This window comes from Corythoichthys intestinalis, chromosome 6 (assembly GCF_030265065.1).
Source record: "Corythoichthys intestinalis isolate RoL2023-P3 chromosome 6, ASM3026506v1, whole genome shotgun sequence".
Classification (NCBI taxonomy): domain Eukaryota; kingdom Metazoa; phylum Chordata; class Actinopteri; order Syngnathiformes; family Syngnathidae; genus Corythoichthys; species Corythoichthys intestinalis.
The window spans coordinates 43,812,763-43,836,945 of record NC_080400.1 but is presented as its reverse complement, the minus strand read 5'-3'; the positions used below and the strand labels follow the sequence as shown (position 1 = coordinate 43,836,945).

Genomic DNA, 24,183 nt, shown 5'->3' with positions numbered 1-24,183 from the left:
CACTATGTGAAGTTCAAAGGGTCTTTGGGACAATTGGCCCTAGCCCAATTCTTTACCCTAAACTTAACTAGACGCAGGGGTATTGCGGATATTGCAATAACTCGATAGTAACCTTTGCTATTGAACTAGATAGTAACCTTTGCTATGTTTGGAAGTCATTTAATGTTGTGAATCAACCGTTAAAGTTGTTAAAATTGCTCTTGCTGTTGCATTAGTTCCCTTCTGTCTACTTTCGACATGGGAAAGTATCACTGTTTCGACTGTTTAATCATTTAAAGATAGATTCAAGTCAAGATTTTGCCGATTAATGAGTATTTTAGATAAAAAGTTACTTAGGTTCGCTAGGAAGGCTCTCTACAACAGAGCCTTCCTGTGAAGTCTACTGCTTTAAGACGGCGGCTGTTTACTAACGCCGGTGAGTCTATCATTTCACATCTAGTTCTCTATACATGTGATGTCTATTGTAGCATCATGTGGGCATAGTTTGTAGGCTATCGGCTACAGTCAGGTCATATTGGAGCCACCCAGAGCATCGCGTTTGCAACGGCGTCACAACTCCCTTTCCTCCTCCCCACTCCTGCTCTGCTTTCTCCGTGAGTCCGTGTCTCTCATTTTTCTCGTGTCACTCAACCAACCTAGTAACGCATAGTAACACACGCCTTTACATCCTCAGTAAAGGTAACGGCGTTTCAAAGATGAGACAAGTAAGCAATTAGATTACTCACAACTGAAAAAAAATAAACACCGTTAATAACGCCGTTATACTCTAACGCCGTTATTAACAACAATGATTACGCACAGGTGACAGCATAGTCTGAACTGGTTATCGTTCACAAAGAACTGCAGAAGAGACTGAAAACACTTAAGAATGCATGCCAGATGAGGCCACCTCTTTTATATTTTTGATAATCTCTTGTTTTGTTCACACTACACAAAAATTGTTCATTATCTTCAACGGCAAACCTACTTTGTGTTATTTTATTTATTTATTTATTTATTTATTTATTCGATGGGGACAGTGCACATTAATGAAAATCTATTGACGTATCTAAAAGACGTAAATATGCCAGATTATAGCAAAAATGTTAATTTACATCCGCAGTCCCTGGACAGGTAATACATGAGAAAGAACAAAAGGTTATAATAAAATGCAACACAGTGCAGTAGATGACTAAGGAGTTAAAAATGTATTGGTTACAGGACTGGTTAACTTTCAACGACTGCTTGAGGTGAGTTTTGAAGGTTTGAATTGTAGGACACTCCCTGATGGCGAGTGGTAGACTGTTTCAGATCTTAGTGGCCTTTACAGAGAAGAGAATTTTGACCAAAGGATGTTTTTCTTTGAGTGGGACCTCACAGTCCCCTATAGAGGCGGCCCTTTTTAATTAATTTTTATTTATTTTAAAGCCTGACATGGGAGGTGGGGCAAACCATGTAACACCTTGTACATTAGACAAGCCATTCATTTTTTTTTTCCAATTCTCAAGGCTCAATAAATTTTCCTTTTTGAAAAATGTTAAACATGGAATAACTGGTTTCTGGCAAAGACCTTTAATGATTTTATAGAGGGATTCTATGTATTGCATGCATTTACACCTGCCAGTTGCCAACATGCAATGCAATATTCAATGTGTGATATAATCAGTTCAAGCAGAAACACTCTGGCAGCCCCAAGTATTATGAATAGAGATGTCCCGATCGATCGGGTCCAATCACGTCATTTTCAAAGTATCGGGATCGGCAAAAAAATATCGGCCATGCCTTTTTTTTAAAAAAGTATATATTTTTTTTAATTAAATCATTTTCTAATTGTATTTTTCGTTACAGACATAATATGTTACACTCATCCAGAGTCTTTAGTTTAGGCTTAAGGTAGGGTTATCAAATTTATCCCAATAACGGCGGTTATTAATTTTTTAAAAAATGTATCACGTTAAAATATTTAACACAATTAATGCACGCGTTGCACAAGCCACTCACGCATTGTCGAGCTCAATCTGTAATGGCGCCGTTTCACCTACATAGAGAGATAAAAGGCAGCGTAAAATGAGTAGAGTGAATTTTGGCAGCCTTTGGAGCCTTTTTTTAATTGGCTAATGCCTTACAATCCCTATCCCTACGATCAGAAATATCATGGGAAGCAATGTGGGGAAGCAAGGTAGAAATTGATCTTTTTCTTAACATCTTATATTATTTCCCAACGCAAAGAAGGTATATCAATTGGTAGCACTACGCACAGTCATGGTTCCACTTCCCATCATGCATTGGGGCATGGCTACAGTATCATTTACTGAAAGCTCAACAAATACACTAGATGGCAATATTTAGTCACAATATACAAAGTCACAAGTCTGTCTATCCGTGGATCCCTCTCACAGAAAGAATGTTAATAATGTAAATGCCATCTTGAGGATTTATTGTCATAATAAACAAATACAGTACTTATGTACTGTATGTTATATATATTCGTCCGAGTTTTATTCATTTTTTTCTTAATGCATTGCCAAAATGTATATGATCGGGAAAAATTATCGGGAATGATTGGAATTGAATCGGGAGCAAAAAAAGCAATCGGATCGGGAAATATCGGGATCGGCAGATACTCAAACTAAAACGATCGGGATCGGATCGGGAGCAAAAAAACATGATCGGAACAACCCTAATTATGAAAGGTCGTATTTTTGTATTAAATTGTCTGTGTGCGTCCCTTGTTACAGTGGTTTACAAGGAGAATGCATCCTGCATAAAAGTGGGTCACTAAAAAAGAAAAATGAATTCAAAAGTGTCAATTGGGTAAAGTTTTTGAGATACAGTATTTGGCCGACAGGTTAAAATCCAAACAATTTAGGGGAAATGTATTACATAAATCCTGGTGTTTTGGAATCAAATCTGTTTTATTTTAGTACTGTATATCCATTCAGTACAAACAGATGTGATCCAAACACATGCAGAAATGTTCACGATCTTATTGGCATGCTTGAAAATGAAATATTTCAGTACTCCATGCCAAGCTAACCCTACAAGAAGTGTGAGCAAAGGTACACTAAACACCGCTTTGATGCAGGTATCTTAAACCTGTTTACACAACCGTTTCACTTCCAAACTCTCTGACTCATTAGCACAGCATTTGCAAGAGCAAATATTTTCCTTTCCCACAAGGATCATTAAAGTTGCATTTAATCTTCTCCTCACTGCATGCATCCTGCTGAAAGCAATAGAGAGAGCGCAAGGTCAGAAAGTTTACTGGCAGATCAGATAGGTTGCTGGCCTGATGCTGTTTTTTCTACATCTTTTTATTGCCTAATTGCACTTTCTGTTGAACCAGAGAAGGCATTGGGGGATACTTGAGTGAGATCTTACTGTGCTGGTAAGTAAATGGTGGCAAATGCATTCAAGTCTGGCCCAAGCATATGTAACTGGTTTCCCATCTGAGAACACACTGTAGTTTCATTCGTCAAGAGAATTGATACAGATATTTTGCATATTTTGATACCTGGATGTTAAAATATACTATTATGAACTGTGCGGCAGGCATGGTGCAACTGAGCACCAGATCCTGATGTAAATGTAAATTGCTGAGTTGTCTTCGTCTAACATGCATACAAATTCAGAGGAATGAAATTCCATCTAAAACTGCTGACCCTTTGTCAGTTTTTTCTTTTTTTTCTTTTTTTTTTTTTTTGTCGCCAGTGGGGGAGAAGCCGGTGTATTAAGGGGTACTGTATGCTTATTGCATTATATTACAAAAAGCCAAAATTCCAATCTTCTCAGTTTAGCCTATATGTCTGCAAATAGGCTACATTCCATTCATTCAACACATCCTGATCCAAAATTAAGGATGACTACACACAGAGAAAATTGTCAAACCAAGCAAGCTAAAGGAAGGAAAAGAAAAAAACCAACCAGATTGCTACGCTGAGTAAAAAAAAAAGAGAACATTTTGGAGCTGTACACATTGCAATAGCAGCTGAATGAATTGGTAAAGTAGGCTCCTTGATTGCAAGCTGAAGGCCAGACATGGGGAACAACGACAGCTGCGAGCGATCACAATCAGCCGCCTATACAAGCCTGCTTGTCGTGACCGCTCGTTGCCAGACCAACTCTTTCGGAATCCCCGTCAGTCACGTGCAGCATTCAGGTAGTTCTCGTATTGTATCACACCTGGCTAATTTGACTTCTTTTCCGTCCCAGGATTCCCCGTGCCTGATCCCTGAGCTGTACCGTCACCCGATTGACTGTCCGTCAACTTTTGCCAGCTACTACCCAGCATGCTTGTGCTCTGCAGCGACCCTCATGCACGCTCTTATCAATAAACCTTGCAAATGATTACTGACATTCTCCCTCTTCTGCTTTGGGGCCCTATTCCTAGTGCACCCTAACAGCTATAGCTAATACGACTAATATAATGAATCTAAGTATGAGTGAGGTCATTGCTGAAAATAGTACATTGTTCTCTTTCTAGAAATGGAACAATCATTACGATAGTATAACAAATACAGCACCTTGAATTATATATTTCACGGTCACGAAACAGGACAACTGGTACATATTCCACACTTGGTAGCTTGTATTGATTATAATTAGAGAACCCATTTAAAGTACTTAAATCCTTTGGCTTAAGAGGTTTTATTCCTAGATTCTATGAAAATCCCTTCAGATCACACAAATTGCGGCATTTGCCATGATTGTGCCGGGAGCACCTATTGCTGCTGCGACATTCAGAATCCTTCAAATGTATTGTGTGCATACTGAATGGATTCGAAAAAGGTCGGTATGCTGCAGAAAGGTCAAAAATGAGATCTTGCACAAGATATTGAAAGTCACATATACAGAATCTCACAGTGCATAAAGAGTATAACCAAGCATGTCTGTAAACAGCACTAAGAGTTGCACTGGGCTGTATTTATTATTCTGAAGGAGATTGTGTGTGGTGTAGCTTTTACTGTTGTAGTGATGGATAGGATGCGGGATCCCTCTCTTAAATGTTTAAAAGGTATCAACACAGCACCCAGACAACAAAGGACAGAGAGAAGGTAGTGCTGTGAACGGAGGATATTAGATACCGCCGCAGCTGCAACCCACAAAGAATTAGGAGGTGGCATGTTTGGAAACACTACATGACCGTGTGTGGCTGTGCAGGAACAATGTTGAAAGAGTGTCTTCTACAGCAGGGCTTCACCTTTTTGGCCGAGGGCTTCAACTTTCCGTGTCCAGAGTTGCCCGCAATCCATTTAAATATGATTTGTGTTGACTATTATTATGTAATTAGAGGTGTTCCATTGGGTTTAGGTCAGGTGAACGTAGAGGGCAGTCAATGGGATCAATTCCTTCATCTTCCAGGAACTGCCTGCATATTATAGTCATATGAGGTCGGGCATCGTCATGGACTGGGAGAAATGTAGGTCCTACTGTACCAGCATAGGTTTTGACAATGGATCCAAAGATCTCATCCTGATACCTAATAGCAGTCTGGGTGTTATTATCTAACCTATAGAGGTCTGTATGTCCTTCCAGGGATATGCCTCGCCAGACAATCACTGATCCACCACCAAACTGGTCATGCTGAATGATGTTGCAGTCTCCATGGCATCTCCAGATCCCTTCATGTCTATTTCATGTGCTCAGGTTGAACCTGCTCTCATCAGTGAAGAGCACAGGGCACCAGTGGCGTAGCTGCCAATTCTGGTGGTCTATGGTAAATGCCAGTCGAGCTCTTCAGTGCCGGGCAGTGAGCACAGGGCCCACTACAGGATGTCGGCCCTCGTGCTACCCTCATGGAGCACGTTTCTGAGTGTTTGGTCAGAAACTTTCACACCAGTGGCCAGCTGGAGGTCATTTTGTAGGTCTCTGGCAGTGCTCATTAGTGACGGGATCTGTCGTTCACTTGAGGAAACGAATCCATTTCAGTTTGTTCAGTAAAAAGACTCGTTCAAACAAATCGTTCAACGAATCGTTCGCCCCCCTCATCTCCCTCTTCGGCCAAATGACTCGTTCGGTTACTGAACGGGAAGTGACGTTGCCGAACGAATCACCAAAGACCGCTTCGCAGTATAACTGAACGGGAAGTGACATTGCTCGGTCCCTCCCTCTCTTACACACAGGCTCCTCATTGACCGTGCGTCGTAGTTTCAGAAATGAGTGACAGGCGATATCATTCTGCTGTCACAGCCTCGTCTCCCTCCCGCTGCTGCAAAAGCGAGGGAGAACATCCGCGTCGTCTGTCCTATTTCTATGGGATCAAAGTCATGGCTCGTACTTGCATTTCGATTTAGGACACGGTTATGCATTTTCCTTTTGTGGGAGGAGTAGGAGTTTGGGGTCGGGGGCGCACGGACTTTCTTTAGCATGATCTTGATCACATATATAATGCTGCTGCTACCAGCCAACGCGGCATGCTTGCTGTCACGAAAATAAAAATAAATTGAAAGTTTAATTTCTAAATATAGAACAACAAACACATCATATTTAAATCTCGCTCTGTTGTATTTTTGTTTTTATGCTCATCACTATTATTTTTGGTCACTATTGTTTTCACTAAAGTGTAAATAGTAAGTTGTCAAATGTGCTGCTCTGAAATGAAAACAATACTACATTTAGATATTTGACAGTTTAATTGCAAATCAGTATTAAGATGATCGTATTGAATTTTTGCACTGGTATTAACAAATAAAATAATCCGGTCAGCTCCCCTGTCGTCCTCTCATCTCAGATCGTCAAATGCTGACGAGAAATAATTGTTTGCTCTTTACGATGTTGCCTTTCTACTCTCATTAGTCTGTTAAGAAAAATTTAGACATATTGCGACATCTCCCGTGTCCGCATGGGTTGTTTTTGGGCGCTTGAGTAGCACATGATGGACGGATGGACATAATTTGTCAAACCAACCAACACCCGACACGCTCTGACACGAAAAAAATAAAACACTCGGAAAAAATTGACATGTATATAGTTTCATTGCAAGTCAGTATTATGGTGATCATACTAAATATTCTTTTTTTCTGTGCACATATGAGGTAAATATCGCTGCCATGAAGCCTCCATATAGTGACAGTAGCTACCCGTGTTTTAAACTACTGTAAAATTCATAGTACGTCGTCATAGGTAGTCCCGAGTCTGTTGAGAAAAGTAGTACACTAAACCATGCTCGCTAGGTTTGTGAGGTGTTTTTGTCTGTTTTTAGCAGCATATGATAGGCTCCACGTTAACAAATATGTGACAAAGTCATTTCCTTTCATTTTTTGACTCGTTCACCGCATTACTGGAAAGTCAAGTTAGCAGCAAGCTAGGTCAGGAACCGGAGGACCGAGTCACTGAACGGGAAGTGACATAACTCAGTCTTGCCCCCCCTGCACGTTGGCTGCTTACTGGCCACACGTGGAAGTGAGTGACAGACGCCCTGATTCTGTTTCCGCTCCCTCCCATATCCGCGATGAGGCTGGCGTCTGATTGGTCATGTGCGATGTCAGAAGAGGCTGCCGGTTGCTCAACGGCCTCCCACGCAGCTAACAAGCCCCAACTTAGAACGAATCAGTGCAGATGGTGATTAGTCCGGTCTCGTTCACCCAAACAATTCGTTCAAAAAGAACAAATCGTTCACGACCGATAGAACACCAGTGCTCATCCTGTTCCTCCTTGCACAAAGGAGCCGGTATCTGCTCTCCCTGCTGAGCGTTTAAAGACTTCGTACGGTCCTGTCCAGCTATTTTGGAGTAGCTACCTGTCTCCTGGATTCTCCTGCAGGTCGCCAGATTTCACCTGAAACTGTCCAGAAACTCAGTGTTGCCCTGGTTCAGATCTCATTAGGCGCATGCCCCGACAATGTCAGGCATGTGTATAAGCAAGAGAATCAATCTGAGGGGCTACAATGAGATTTTGGCAAAATGGACCAGTCTACTGCATGATTTTTTTCACTTTCATTTTTGGGGTGTATGATTTCTATGGGGTTATATTGCTGACACTATTCTGAGCGAGCAATAATGGATATTGAGCACATTGAACTAGATTTCGAGCACAAAAAATATATTGAGCGAGCAGTCAAAGATTTTAAGTGAGCAATTGTAGATTTTGAGCACAGATAATAATATTGAGCAAAAAAAAAAAAAAATCTACTCTGTGCCGCTCAATTCCCCCGTCCTGCTCTTGCTCAGTATCTCGAGTCTCTCGACTTCAGTGCTGGTCGGTTTGTTTTCTCTGCGCGCTGAGTTGAGCACATGTGTTACCAACGTGTCACGAAGCCAACCAATCAGAGAGCTTGCAGAAGTACACTGGTTGGCTGTTTGCCCTCCAATTAGATCACTTGTTACATTCGCCCGGAAAAAGCAAAGGTGACTGACTTCAACGGGAGAACGTTGAATATTGAGAGAGCAGTCAAAGATTTTAAGTCAGTGTACTTCCGCCAGCTCTCTGATTGGTTGGCTTCGTGACACGTTGGTAACGCGTGTGCTTAACTCAGCGCGCAGAGAAAACAAACCGACGAGCACAGGAGTCGAGATACGACAAGAGGGGGGAATTGAGCGGCACAGAGTAGATTTTTTTTTTTTGCTCAATATTATTTTCTGTGCTCAAAATCGATGATTGGTCGCTTAAAATCTTTAACTGCTCGCTCAATATATTTTTTGTGCTCGAAATCTAGGTTAATATGCTCAATATCCATTATTGCTCGCTCAGAATAGTGTCAGCAATATAACCCTATAGATTTCGCCCCTCCTTAGGGTGATCATTTTCATTTCGATCGATTTATGTGGCATCATTTTGTTACTACTACACAATATAAATATTATACTAGAGCTGAAACGAATACTCGAGCAACTCGAGTAACTCGGGTTTAAAAACTGATCCGAGTAATTTTATTCACCTCGAGTAATCGTTTATTTTGACAGCTCTAAGCATCACGTTTTGCTCGGACTACTTTTAATGCGGGACAACGCGCTGATGTCACGTGCGTAGAGGAAGAAGCAAAAAAAACCAAACGAACAAAAAAAAACTTACTGCAGCCGACAGCTGCAACAAACAACGCCGATGTTGCTAAATACTAGCCCGCACGATGCTACGTTGGTAGCAGGTAGCGTCTGATGAGTCTCATAGAGATCACATGTATGTTGAACTAGATGCGAAATGACAGACTCGGCCGCGTCTGGGCAGCGTTAGTAAACAGCCGCCATCTTAAAGCAGTAGAGCGCTAAGCGCTAATAAAGAGCGCTAAGCGCTAATAAATAAGATTAACGTTACTGTCACTAGCTCACGTAACGTTAGCCCTGCGGAGGGCTAGGTTTCTATTAATTATGACCACTGTCGATGCGTGGCCAACGTGTCTTACATACAGGCTTTAACATAACAGCGTTGTGGAGTGATGAGGGTGTAAAATAAAAACTCAATAATGCTAACTATCAATTTTAGCTCAGTAGTCATTGCTGGATAAAACACCAAGTAGCACTGGTCCCTAATGTGCTCCAATACAGCCTGTATCATACATTTATTTTGAACACTGCAAAAACTCAAAATCCTATCAGGACTTACAGTTTAGACTAAATTAAAACTTAACTAGAACTTAAAAATGGCTTGACACAAATAGAAATTCAATTGAAACACGTGGGAAACAATCCTAACTTTTAAGTGATGTGTGTTATCAAGCGTAACGACATTTTTAGGTTATATATATATATATATATATATATATATATACACAGTGCCTTGCAAAAGTATTCGGCCCCCTTGAATCTTGCAACCTTTCGCCACATTTCAGGCTTCAAACATAAAGATATGAAATTTAATTTTTTTTGTCAAGAATCAACAACAAGTGGGACACAATCGTGAAGTGGAACAACATTTGTTGGATAATTTAAACTTTTTTAACAAATAAAAAACTGAAAAGTGGGGCGTGCAATATTATTCGGCCCCTTTACTTTCAGTGCAGCAAACTCACTCCAGAAGTTCAGTGAGGATCTCTGAATGATCTAATGTTGTCCTAAATGACCGATGATGATAAACAGAATCCACCTGTGTGTAATCAAGTCTCTGTATAAATGCACCTGCTCTGTGATAGTCTCAGGGTTCTGTTTAAAGTGCAGAGAGCATTATGAAAACCAAGGAACACACCAGGCAGGTCCGAGATACTGTTGTGGAGACGTTTAAAGCCGGATTTGGATACAAAAAGATTTCCCAAGCTTTAAACATCACAAGGAGCACTGTGCAAGCCATCATATTGAAATGGAAGGAGCATCAGACCACTGCAAATCTACCAAGACCCGGCCGTCCTTCCAAACTTTCTTCTCAAACAAGGAGAAAACTGATCAGAGATGCAGCCAAGAGGCCCATGATCACTCTGGATGAACTGCAGAGATCTACAGCTGAGGTGGGAGAGTCTGTCCATAGGACAACAATCAGTCGTACACTGCACAAATCTGGCCTTTATGGAAGAGTGGCAAGAAGAAAGCCATTTCTCAAAGATATCCATAAAAAGTCTCGTTTAAAGTTTGCCACAAGCCACCTGGGAGACACACCAAACATGTGGAAGAAGGTGCTCTGGTCAGATGAAACCAAAATTGAACTTTTTGGCCACAATGCAAAACGATATGTTTGGCGTAAAAGCAACACAGCTCATCACCCTGAACACACCATCCCCACTGTCAAACATGGTGGTGGCAGCATCATGGTTTGGGCCTGCTTTTCTTCAGCAGGGACAGGGAAGATGGTTAAAGTTGACGGGAAGATGGATGCAGCCAAATACAGGAACATTCTGGAAGAAAACCTGTTGGTATCTGCACAAGACCTGAGACTGGGACGGAGATTTCTCTTCCAACAGGACAATGATCCAAAACATAAAGCCAAATCTACAATGGAATGGTTCAAAAATAAACGTATCCAGGTGTTAGAATGGCCAAGTCAAAGTCCAGACCTGAATCCAATCGAGAATCTGTGGAAAGAGCTGAAGACTGCTGTTCACAAACACTCTCCATCCAACCTCACTGAGCTCGAGCTGTTTTGCAAGGAAGAATGGGCAAGAATGTCAGTCTCTCGATGTGCAAAACTGATAGAAACATACCCCAAGCGACTTGCAGCTGTAATTGGAGCAAAAGGTGGCGCTACAAAGTATTAAGGCAAGGGGGCCGAATAATATTGCACGCCCCACTTTTCAGTTTTTTATTTGTTAAAAAAGTTTAAATTATCCAATAAATTTTGTTCCACTTGTTGTTGATTCTTGACAAAAAATTAAAATTTTATATCTTTATGTTTGAAGCCTGAAATGTGGCGAAAGGTTGCAAGGTTCAAGGGGGCCGAATACTTTTGCAAGGCACTGCATATATATATTTAAATAAGATCTAAAGGTGTTTTGAGTGAAAGCAGTGAATTAGTCTTTTTTTTAATTCTAGTTACATCTGAGATGCAATTGTTGGCTGTTTTCAACAATATACATAGAAAAATAAAGACATTGATTGACTGAAAATGGTTCAAGATTAGATGAAATGTCTTGTTGTCTCATGTATATTTATAATTGCACTTCACCTAAAAACATTTGTTTTATCCGATTACTCGATTAATCGATAGAATTTTCAGTCGATTACTCGATTACTATAATATTCGATAGCTGCAGCCCTATATTACACAGAAAGATATTCAAGATGCCCCCCCCCCCCCCTTTAGATCTGATGTGTTTTCAAAGTGTGCTTTGTAGTCAGTTATGCCTTATAGTCCAAAAATTACGGTACATGTCGAGGCAAAAATAATACAAAATATAACTAGTAATCAAAAGGGCAAATAAAAACCTTATTTGCATTCATTAGAATATGTTTTAAACTATAAAAAGAGAAAGTGTAAGTTAAGGATGACATGGGTCGCGAGAGAAAGAAGACAATGGACCAAGCGAAAAGGAAAAATGATGAGAATATTCAAAGGTAAGACATTCTTCCATCCCAATGAATGCACTCGGCACGGTACATTGTCCTTGCATACATTCACCCAAAGGTATTTATGAAATTAAACTTTGTAAATAAATTATGTATTGTTCTAAAGCACAATTATGTGCACTGTATATATGTGTTATGGGTAAACCCGAAAATTTATTTTGTGCATTGTAATTTTGTAGTTTCTTGTCACAACTGTGATTCAAATTTACAATGCCGGCAAAACCAATTGCCAAGCAATAGGTTATCAATGGAAACAATTGTCAAACTTTGCAGACAGCGCAAGAGCTCAGGCGGGAGCAGCTGACTGTCTGCAGCCCCAACGTATGATTGACCTGCTCTTGGCTGTTTGCTGTAGAAAATGCAAATAATTTCGGGGCCCAAGGGTTATGAATGCCTGTTTTACAGCATGCTGGAAAGAAAACATTATTAAATATATTATGCAATGCGTTATACTATTATACATCAACCTGAAGCCAAGGTAAAAAGTGAAAGGAATTGAGAGATACAATGCAAACTAACGTAATGGTGATGAGGTGTTGCCAAAGTGAAAAAAGGTTACATCAGACTTATTATTATATGAACACAAAGTGAAAGTTGTATCTACAGTATAATCAGACCTTATGTAGTGATGTGCGCTCCACAAGCTGGAATGGTGCCGGGTCGATCTTGCAGTTGTTAAAGTTGACCTGCTCGTCAAGCTGCATCTCTTCCCATTCAGCAATCTATAAACATACAGAACAGACAAGGGGGTCCAAGTGAAATATGGAGAAAGAACAAAATCTATTTTGTGAAACACAGGATTTTAAAACCATGCAGTACTAACAATACAAACCCCAATTTCAATGAAGTTGGGACGTTCTGTGCAACATATGAAAACAATGATTTGCAAATCGTTTTCTACCGATCAATTAATTATATGATGCAGTTAATGTTCAAAATTAAATAAAAATAATTAAATTCAATTAAAAAAAAAAAAAACAATTATGAATTTAAGAAACATTCACTCATTTCATGCCTGCATTATGTTCTCAAAAGGCTTGGACAAGGGGACTCTTTTACCATTGTGTTAAAATGTATACAGGTAGTCTTCGGGTTACGACGGACCTGACTTATACGATCTCGACTTTACGACGCTTGTGTTTGGTTTATTTAAAAAAAAAAAAAAAAAAAAAAAATATATATATATATATATATATATATATATATATTTTTTTTTTTTTTTTAATGTTGACTATGGTTTGTGATGCATGCTTTTATTTTGCTACAGGAAGCATAGAGCAGGTTATACTTCCAAACGCGAGAGCATTTACACACCCGCCCACCTCACACACAGCTGTCATGGCACACGCACACATGAGGAAGCAGCCGAGTAACGAGGTGACAGCCTGCGCGAACAATTGTTTGCTTGTGAAGCATCTAGAGGCGACAGCTGTATAAAACCCCTTTTGTACTGTTTATTGTGTGTTTTCAATTGTGGTCGAATACTTAGGGCGAGTTTATGTGATTGCTTTTGATGATGTGCAGACGTTAACTGATACATCTTAATCGTTTGTTATTGCTTTATCTGCAGCTACTTGTAAACATAAATTTGAATAGCTGTTATTGAAGATGAGACAGATTTAATTTTATTTTAGTTTCATTCTGCAAGTGTTGATGTCATGATTACCTAAATAAAGTCAGCAAACCATGGACGTCTGACAATCATTTCGGAGCTTAGCTTACTGTCTAGCTAGGACTTGGCTCCAACGTCTTGGCGAGGACAGTACAAAGACATATTATACGTGTTTGTATATATATATATATATATATATATATATATTTTTTTTTTTTTTAAATATAATTTAATTTTTTTAATTTGAGGGTGTTTTGAAGTATTTAAAGGGTTAATTCTGACAGGAACGGAACTCGATCGTAAACCGGGGACTACCTGTATATCCTTTCCCGTTAACAACATTCAATAGGGGTTCGGAAACAGAGGACACCAACTGTTGAACCTTCGTAGTGGGAATACGATCCTTTTCTTGCTCAATATACAACTTTGTTCGAGATAGTACTTTCTCTGTTGTCATACAGTGTTTCGAGTTTCACAATGTGCCACATATTTTCAATGGGAGACAGAAATGGACAACTGGCAGGCCTGTATTATGCTCGAAGCCATGCCATTATTACGTCAGAATGTGGATTGTCATTGTCTTACTAAAATAAGCAGAAACGTCCCTGGAAAAGACGATTCTTGGATGGAAGTATCATGCTGCTTAAACAAGTTGAAAATTGGCCTCGTTGGACCACAGCAAGCTTCATGGAACTTTTTGATTGTATCTGACCTTGCCTTTTAAATGAAGAGGTTTCTGCAGATTCTCTCATAAATTTTATGATATTATTCACAGTAGATAATTAAAACCTTAATTTATTTGCAAATGAATTTCATTAGACTTTTTTTTTGCTCATGCAGTTAGTTGTTCACAATGTGGGAACCTCATTCTATCTTTCAGGTGAAAACTTAGTTTTTAAGGGATGTCTCTTTAATACCAAAACTGATTCTGATTTTTGTCTTTTGATGTTTTTTGGATTTCCTCAAAATTTTCAATTTTATGTTGCCACTGTCCCAGCTTTTCTGGAAGATAGAGCAGGCATGAAATATAAAATGAGAGGGTATTCATATTAAAAAAATAAATAAATAAAAAAATAAAAAATAAAAAAAACATTCAATATTATTAATCAGTTTAACATTGAATATAGTGGTACCTTTCCATACAGATTTAATTAATTCCAGCAATTCGTTTGTCAAATCAAGATGGTCATATGTCGAGCCGGATTTCTCCATAAGAATACGTTATAATTCGATTAATTTGTTCCACAGCCCAAAAACCTACACTAAATGCTTTATACTGCAAGTACAATTACAAATAGCAATTACGCATAGCAAAAGAAATTATGAATACAAATCGGTATAGTAATGAATTAGGTTCTAATGCGGCGGTTGTGTTTTTCATGCTGTTCCTGAATGCACTATGTGACTGATGCCAGAGTGAGAGGGGTTTGGAAGAGTTTTTCTTTTTCTTTTCATGTTTTTGGCGTACAGTAGCCATGTTATGTTGCACAAGCTCTGAAATAAATGATTAAAAACCTGACGATGCCAGGGATTTTCTTACGATGTTACAATAATAATAATTGTCACCTCATCTTATAAAGACTGGCAAAAGGAGGTCGGAGGAGGACCGTCGAGGTCGTAGACATTTTCCAGCCCTATTGTCGAGCTAGTTCCCTGAAGTGCACACCACGCTCATATTTTTCTATCATTTTCATCTTAATATCAATGCCAAGCTTCACCTTTACCCTTTTTTCACCACCTGCATTTAGCTTCTTGGGATCCATGTTGATTTCCCTCACAAGAAAATCTGCTGTGTGTCAGTCTTGCGGGAAAACAATGAAATTGCGAAGCTGTCAATATATCATTGTATTTCGAGCATGTTTTTATAAGTTTAAAAAAAAAAAAAAAAAAAGACGACTCAAATTTTACGTTGGATGTCCAAAGGATCATAAGTCGAGGTACTTCTGTATAAGATTCTCCAAATCCCAACTTCATTTGAATTTCATTTGTATTGAAAATTATTAGAGCACATTGTTAATATGTTTAAATGGGATAGTAAAATGGAAGATGAAGTTTCGATTGGCTTTCAAAACTGTAAACTGCTCTGAGGCAGTACAGTATATCAGAGCTAGAAATTTTCTAATTTACTTTTGTTGTGTGAGCAGACATCTTTATGCAGACAGTAGAGTAGCCCCTGTTGGCCATTAAAAAGGGGACAGCTAAAGACACGTTTACATTCTGAGCTATAAACCTGAAGCAACAGCACTCTTGAAATATGCTCTGAGGAGCTCATGTTATATTATGTGTGCTGTCAGTCACAACAAAGAAGGCATACAAGTGATTATATAGTACCTCTTAAAATCTGCTCCCTCTGATAGCCTATCACTGGACTGGGAACCATTCTAAAATGGTCTCTAAATCATGTGTTGTATAAAACAGTCAGTGAGGGAGATGAATTGTGAACCAGGTGAAAATCAATGTATTTATTAATTTAAAAAAAGAAATTGCAACTGCTGATGGTGGATGAGATATACTGTACATGATATCGGCAAAGAAAAGTGGACTAAGCAATTTAGACAATTGGCAATTTACTGTACATAAAAACCTCCCAAACTGCACCAGGTTTCTCTATCTTGGAGGCTAGGCTGGCTGTTATTCCCATCCACTTTCATGGGTAAATTAACCAGGAGTGGCTTTGTCTAAGCACCATCAGTTAGCACTCTGTAGGAGAGAGATACTACTTAGGGCAAAATGTAAGCGGAGCTGCAATAAATTTTGTTAGAAGTTGGATGCACAGATTGGCTGACAGTGCTAGCTTCTGATTATTGTTGCTGCCTCCACAAGGGAAAATGTATATACATCTTTTAGGGGCTCGTTTGTGCTTTGAAATTTGCAGTCACTATTTAAGACCCGGGGGTTGTAAGTGCAAACACCCATAGTCTTACCTCTCTGATAGTCATATCATCTTCCACATCGTCATCATCCTGCAGACATAAAGGCCCAGAAAAAAAGTCAGACTATGGATTACATGCATTTGATTAGATTGTAATGTGAAGAAAGTGTTTAGTGAGTATGGTATGATGTATGACATCCTGTAAGCTAAATGCACTTTTAAACTGTAGCTCTGACATAATGACATAATACAGACACATGGTCAACCATGAATCACATCATGAGTGCTACACTGCAAGGCTGTCCTGAGACAGGTGGGTAGAAGTAGAATGAGTGACTAAAAGGAGTGATTACAGTGCATTTAATAAGTGAGAGAGGATGATGCATGAGATTTCTGCAGAGATGACCATTATAAAGATGGATTGTCACCACCCTCAGAGCCCCCGACTGATGACTTCAGGTTTGACTTTGCCAATACTGTTTGACAAGCCGGAAAAGCACTTGCAACACTCTGCCTTGAAGAAAATCTGGGATTATACTAGTATGTGTTAAATAATGTGCTCGAGAACAGGCGTTTGTTTGCTCTGATTTTAATGCGTGTGTTTTAGGTAAAAATGGGAGAAAAACGTAACCAGGACCCTGGGGCTGATGGGAGCCTGAGCTCATTTATTCTCATCGCTGCAGTGGACGACCTATTGGTAACCCTAGCAACTGCAACAATAGGTTGCTCTACCATAGCATTATGCAAGCAGAGGGCAGTGGCGCCTGGAGTTGATGAGGCCAAGTACACATTCATGGATGGACGTGTGCACACACACACGCACCCCCGCCTCACACACACAAACCCACATGCATTCTCACACACACTTAATTGCCACTGTCTCTCACTATTCACTGTCACAAAACAAAAAGCCTCTTAATTGTCACAATAACACACTTTTTGAAGTGGATATATACGACACTGATTCCTCGTTTTTCGCAGTTAATGGGAACCAGACCTCGCCGCGATAAGTGAAAAAACGCAAAGTAGCACCCTCTTGCCTCCCAATTAAAAAAAAAATTTTTTTTTTAAAAATTTTTGTGGCGGCATGTATTTATTCAGATATAGCATTAGAAAGATATATATATATATATATATATACAGTATATATATATACAGTATATATATGTATATATATAAGGTATGTATTTTCACTTTTTTTCCCCCAAAGTATAATTAAAAATAATATGTATACATATATTTTAATAAATGGCTTTTAAGCACTTAAATGTAATAATTATGAGAAGTATTAAACATGTTACCGTCCCACCGAATTATTTTTAAACAAGAATGAAGTAGAAAATGTTTTTCTTTATTAAATGCTTCATTGAGTGAGTCCAATCAAATCCACTCAAGCTGCTGACTTACACACAATAAGTTGCCACAGAAACTGTTTAACAAGTTAGACGATGTTTACGCATGATGCGCTTTGAAGCTTCGACCTCCAAGCATCTGTGGCAAGATCAAACATTAAACATCTGTCAATCGTCGTTAACTTTAATAAGCAACTCCAGTGCACTGCCTGGCCAACAAAGAGCAGCTGGAGGGAGAATGAGACTACATGATCAGCTCGGGAAGGCTCATCTGTATTTATTTAAAAAAAAACAAAAAAAAAACGCGATGGACAGAGGGCGTGAAGTTTGAAGCGAAAAGTAGCGAGAGATCACTGTATATAAATTTGGAAGTTTTTACTAATGAGGGCAGTTTTAGAGCTAAAGAGAGACTGACTGAGAAAGTGAGTGAGTAGGCGTCAGTATGGTAATTTAGATTTTCTCCAGATTGAAAACTTTAGCCCTTGGAGACATACACTATGTTGACCAACATAGGATGAGGCTGCTCTTCAGGGGTTTCAGGCAGACACTAAAAAAGATAAAGTCTCCAAAACAAATAAATAGTTCAAGCTGACTCAACAAGCACATACTGTATGTCTGTCTGGCAGGCTGTCAAACAAGTCCAGGTGGAGCTGAGCTCACAAATATAAAGAATGACACAAAATAGACACGAGCCAAAAGATTGGAGGATTTTTTTTAATATACCACTTTATAGTAATGCCAATGGATTTCCATTTGGATGCCATAAAAGCTGTTGATGTCATACTTAGGTGCAACAATGCTCACAAAAGATGTCTATGTATTGCAGTACAAAGATGTCAGGCTCGTGTGTATAGTGTGATTACTGAATGCCTTTGAAAAGTAAAAGTGAATTCAGAGTCTGGACAAAATGAGTATTTGTATATCTAGAAATGACATCAGAGGTCCCCTGAGTGCTGACAAAAGACCATCGTGCTTACTATGGTTTTCCTGTGAACTGTTAAAGATTAAAAAGCTCCCTCAGTTCCGCGCTCATCAGCTATCCATCTTTACATCCAGACACATTCTTCCAATAAGTGGCAGCCATACCAGACTGCGTTAGCACAGGGTATGCAGAAACTAAGGTAATCTAGAATTTAGCAAGCGCAAGCGATATAGTTAATTGTAAGTGTTATATGATAAGTTATACATTTTCACATTTCTAGTCACATTTTTCCGTCCATCTCTCTGGCAGTGGAAGTTGAAAACAGGGAATATAATCAACTAATAAATGCAAACAGTGTAAAAAGAACAATCTTCTAACTACACTTGAAAATTCAAATGATGAACGCACAAATAAAGTAATCATCTTTTATCAGTTATTTTGAGTATTTTGATTAGGACTATAGAATAAGCATGGCTAATGACGGTCAAAAATAACAATAGAAGAGGGTTTAAGATTATGAATATTATTCATCATAAATTTCTATCAAAATAGCAATTGGCACAAGTTGACCATCACACTTATGGACACCTTCTGTATATCAAAAGGTTTTTTATGACCTAGAGTTTCATGAGTACAGTACAACGGTTAATTTTTTTGGACATGTTAGTTACTTTCAAAGTCATATCAGTGAACAGCAAGAGTAATATTTTTGTTCAAGTGATAAATAATTTGACCATAAATGCATAAATCAAACCAAATCCTGTACAGTAATGTGTCACTATAATAAATTGCTTTAATCTTACGTTTACTGGGTTCATCGTATATAAGGAAACCACCTCTGTTATGCAATGCAGTGGGTCCTCTTCTTTGTTGCCCGTTGAAATTTAAAGTAATAAAAAAGAGGCAATCCAAAGTTTTTCCCTAGCGCTTCATGCTTTTAGTAATGATGTTTCTCTGAGATACTGCCAGATACTAAATGGTGCAAGAGGGGAACATTACAACAGTAATCACATGCATGCAATTAACTGCTGATTTTCTTGCTACTAATGGTAACTTCTTTGCTCATCGTTCACAAATTCTATTACTGCCTTAGCGCTACATCTGATTAGAAGGCAGGCTTTAACACCATTGTTAATGGCTTTGGAGTTAATACAATGCTGTAGAGAAGGATAATGTTCAGCTCTGCTGCAGTTGTTTTCTACGTCATTCATTGTAGATCCTTTTCAATTCTTGAAGATAGAGAGTTAAATCACCGCCACAGCACTTCCAATAGACCGCAACTGGATTTCTGTTATATTTGTGGCATAAAATACATTTTGCTCAAGTGGTACAGTTAACTTATGCTATTGTTTTGTACACCACCTCCATCCCATTTAACAGGTTCAGCAAAATTTGCAATGCATTTAAGTACTGTTTGCATGAATGGGCTGATAAATAGATGGCTAAACTGTTATATATATGAAATTATTTCATAACATATTGCAGTCATTTTCCAAAAACGGACACATTAACATTTAAATGCCTACTTGTGCTTCAGCACAGTGCCAAGAAGACTGAAATCTGCCTCCAAAGTCAGCGATTCCAGATGTTACAGCCACTTAGCTCATGTTCACCCTCTGTCACGGAGTGGGACAATCTGCTCTTACTTTTTTTATGTGATGCAATGATGAGTCAATGCATCAATTCAACTGTTAAACTGGACAGCATTTGAGTACAGAAAATATTCTTCCAGTGCACAATGTGTCGGCAGACCTGTGGTCAAGCTAGGAGACAATTAAAATTTGTAAAATAATCTTTCACTTTTTTGCATTATTTTAATTGAAATAATAAATATACAACCTTTAAAAAACATACACATATATGTATAATACATGGTACAAACAATAACAAATGTATACTGTATGTAAACAATAGTAGTATTTTAATACTAATTTATTCAATAATAAAAGAAAAAATAAGTCACTCGTCTTTTTAGACAAGTATTGTTCGAGTCGAACTCGCCATTCAATTAAGGAATTTTTTTTCAGAGTGCTTTTTTTCCCCCTCTTATTAGTTTTCAATTGTTATTCCCCCCCCCCCCCCCTTTTTTCATTAAGATTGCCCTTCACCGAAAAAAAGACTCCAAGCGAGCTTTCCCTTTGGTTTTAAAAATGTTTAAACAATTTTCTTAATGAGAAATGAACTTTAAAAATTATACAGTTTGAGAAATGTATTTGAAAATGAATACAACTTTCTAGATAAGAAATTAATGAATGCAATAAATTGAGACCTCTTGGTCACGTGAAGATAAAGTTTTCTAAATTAAAGAATAGCTACTTTTTAAAAGAACAGTGATAAAAGTACATACGATTTCACTCCTTGTTTCCTTATCTCTGTGTGTCGATTCAGCGTGTAAAAGCTAAGTGATAAAAATGAGCACATCACCTTGAGATTTCCTGTAAAACACGTCATAAGATATGAAAAAAGAAAAAAACGCAAACAAAAAAACAAAAACTGAGCCCACAAGCCATAATAAATAAAGCATGACAGCATTATGAAAACTCAAGATGGGAAAAAATAATGAGAAAACTGAGACTGAGAGGCTGGGCGGCATCATTTCTCTCAGACAGACTACTGATGTCATTTACACTGCATCAATATTTCATCACCAAGACCGAGGGAGGAGAAAAGGCAGGATGGAGGTGTGAAGGCTTTTGAAAAGTCATAAAGATAGTCAAAGAGTTTAAAGCAGAGATGCATCCAGATACCTAAGCAAACAACAAGAGAATAGAGGAACTGTGAGGCACTAACTTGATTTCTCCTCTGTCACAGGGGAAAACAGAATATTTGAAAAATAGTCTTGGCTAAAATAATCCATATACCTGATTGGGCCCTCATGCCATGAAAAAAATTCTGAGAAAAGTAACTCAGTACCAACATTTGGCAATATGAGCGACTGACGGTTTTTGAAATTAAATCTAAACCCACGGACGAATGAAACGCACACACACATGCCCACGCGCTGGCCTGACAAGGCATTGTTACGTGCCACTTTAGCTGCAATGACTAATATCTGCTTCAAAGCCAATTTAAAATATTAAAATATTTACAGTGGTACCTCTACATACGAAGTTAATTTGTTCCATGATCTTGTTTGTAAGTCGGAATGGTCAAATGTCGAGCAGGATTTTCCCATAACAATACATTATAATTCCATTAATTGGTTCCACTGCCTGTAAACGTACACTAAATCCTTAATAAATACTGCTGTTACAATTGCAAATATAAATTACAAAGAGCATAACAAATAAATTATAAATAAAAATCGGAATAATAATACAGTGCCCTCCATAATTATTGGCACCGCTGGTTAAGATGTGTTTTTTAGCTTCTGATATATATATTTTTTAAAATTCAAATAATATGGGACCTTAATGGAAAAAAAGAGAAAAATCCAACCTTCAATACAAGTGCATTTATTCAGTGGGGAAAAAAAATCCCACATAAAGATATAATTATTATATATATAATAATTATATATAATTCATTCATTCATTCATTCATTTTCCATGCCGCTTTTCCTCACGAGGGTCGCGGAGGTGCTGGAGCCTATCCCAGCCAACTACGGGCAGTAGGCAGGGGACACCCTGAACTGGTTGCCAGCCAATCGCAGGGCACAAGGAGACATACAACCATTCACGCACACACTCATACCTACGGACAATTTAGAGTGTTCAATCAGCCTACCATGCATGTCTTTGGGATGTGGGAGGAAACCGGAGTTCCCGGAGGAAACCCACGCAGGCACGGGGAGAACATGCAAACTCCACACAGGAAGGCCGAAGCCCGGGATTGAACCCTTGATCTCAGAACTGTGAGGCAGATGTGCTAACCACTAAGCCACCGTGCCGCCCTATTATATATAATATATATATAATATATAATATATATAATTATTTGACATCAAATAATGTGTGTCACAATTTTTAGCACCCCTGGCGCATCTTGGTCTCATCTGACCAAAGCACACGGTCCCAGTTGGAGCCTGGGACCGTGTGCTTTGGTCAGATGAGACCAAGACTGAGCTTCTTGGCAACAAACACTAAGTGGGTCTGACGTGCCACGAAAGATGCGCATGCTGAAAAGCACCTCATACCCACTGTGAAGTATGGGGGTGGGTCAGTGATGCTGTGGGGCTGTTTCGCTTCCAAAGGCCCTGGGAACCTTGTTAGGGTGCATGGCATCATGAATGCTTTGAAACACCAGGACATTTTAAATCAAAATCTGTTGCCCTCTGCCCGAAAGCTGAAGATGGGTCGTCACTGGGTCTTTCAGCAAGACAATGACTCTAAACATATGGCCAAATCTACACAGAAATGGTTCACCAGACACAAAATCAAGCTCCTCCCATGGTCATCTTAGTCCCCAGACCTTGTTTTGTTGGCAAAAGGGGGTTGTACAAAGTATTAACACCAGGGGTGCTAATAATTGTGACGCACATTATTTGATGTCAAATAATTATTTCTTTATGTGGGATTTTTTCCCCACTAAATAAATGCACTAGTATTGAAGGTTGGATTTTTCTCTTTTTTTTCCCATTAAGGTTCCATATTATTTGAATTAAAATATATATATATATTAGAAGCTAAAAAACATCTTAACCAGGGGTGCCAATAATTACGGAGGGCACTGTATAATAATAGCAATTATAATAATAATAATAATACTTGTAATAATGTAACAAACCGTGTTCTAATGTGGCGAATGTGTTTACGTGGTGTACCTGAACGCATCGCGTGGCTGACTTGATAGAATGAGCCTTTTTAATTTCACTTTATTTACTTGCTGCGGGGGACACTAGGCGTGCTGTGTTGCTCAAGTAGATGGAATAAATTATTAGAAACCTGACAAAGCTGGCGATGTTACCACAATAATAATTGCCAACTTAACTTATAAAGACTGGTGAATGGAGGACGACCGTCATAGACAGTCTACAGCTGTATTGTTGAGCGAGCCATATCACGGATGCGCACACCACGCTCATATTTTTCTATAATATCTATCTTCACATCAATGGGAACGGTAAGCATCACCTGTTTTCCTTTTTTTTCCACCACCTGCACTAACATTGTTGGAACCCATGTTGATTTCTCTTACAAGAAAATCTCCGATGCGTCTGTCTTGCGATAAAACAAAGAAACTTCGGTGCTGTCAAAGATCGTGTGTCGAAGTGATTGTATGTCAAGGTACCACTGTATATGGCGGAAAACACCGACAAGGCTTAAAAAGCAGTTTCTGCTCTTGCACCCCTCCTTAAAATACGCTGCTGTATTTTAAGCCAAAACAACTGTTGTGTTTGATGGAAAAATTATGCTGCCATAGCAGATTCATGGCGCAATAAGCCCCTGAACTATTTTTAATTTGTCCGTTTTACCCTGGAAACCCGTTTACAGACATCGCGCAACCACGTTTGTTTCAACCTAGCCATAAAAAGAAGGTAATTATTTTTCGAAATGTCTGTCATTTTTAGCTTAGAACCATTA

General features: G+C 38.7%; 1 protein-coding gene across 1 annotated transcript in view; it reads right to left on the bottom strand.

Annotated features, from left to right (window-relative positions):
• The window catches only part of clcn2c (chloride channel 2c), a 194,984-nt gene that overhangs the window by 12,958 nt on the left and 157,843 nt on the right, over positions 1 to 24,183 (bottom strand). Inside the window, exons 21-22 of the mRNA XM_057838103.1 lie at positions 16,440 to 16,478; positions 12,521 to 12,625 (exon numbers count right to left, since the gene is read on the bottom strand). Of these exons, the coding sequence (XP_057694086.1) occupies positions 12,521 to 12,625; positions 16,440 to 16,478 (144 nt within the window). The remainder of the gene's footprint in view (positions 1 to 12,520; positions 12,626 to 16,439; positions 16,479 to 24,183) is intronic.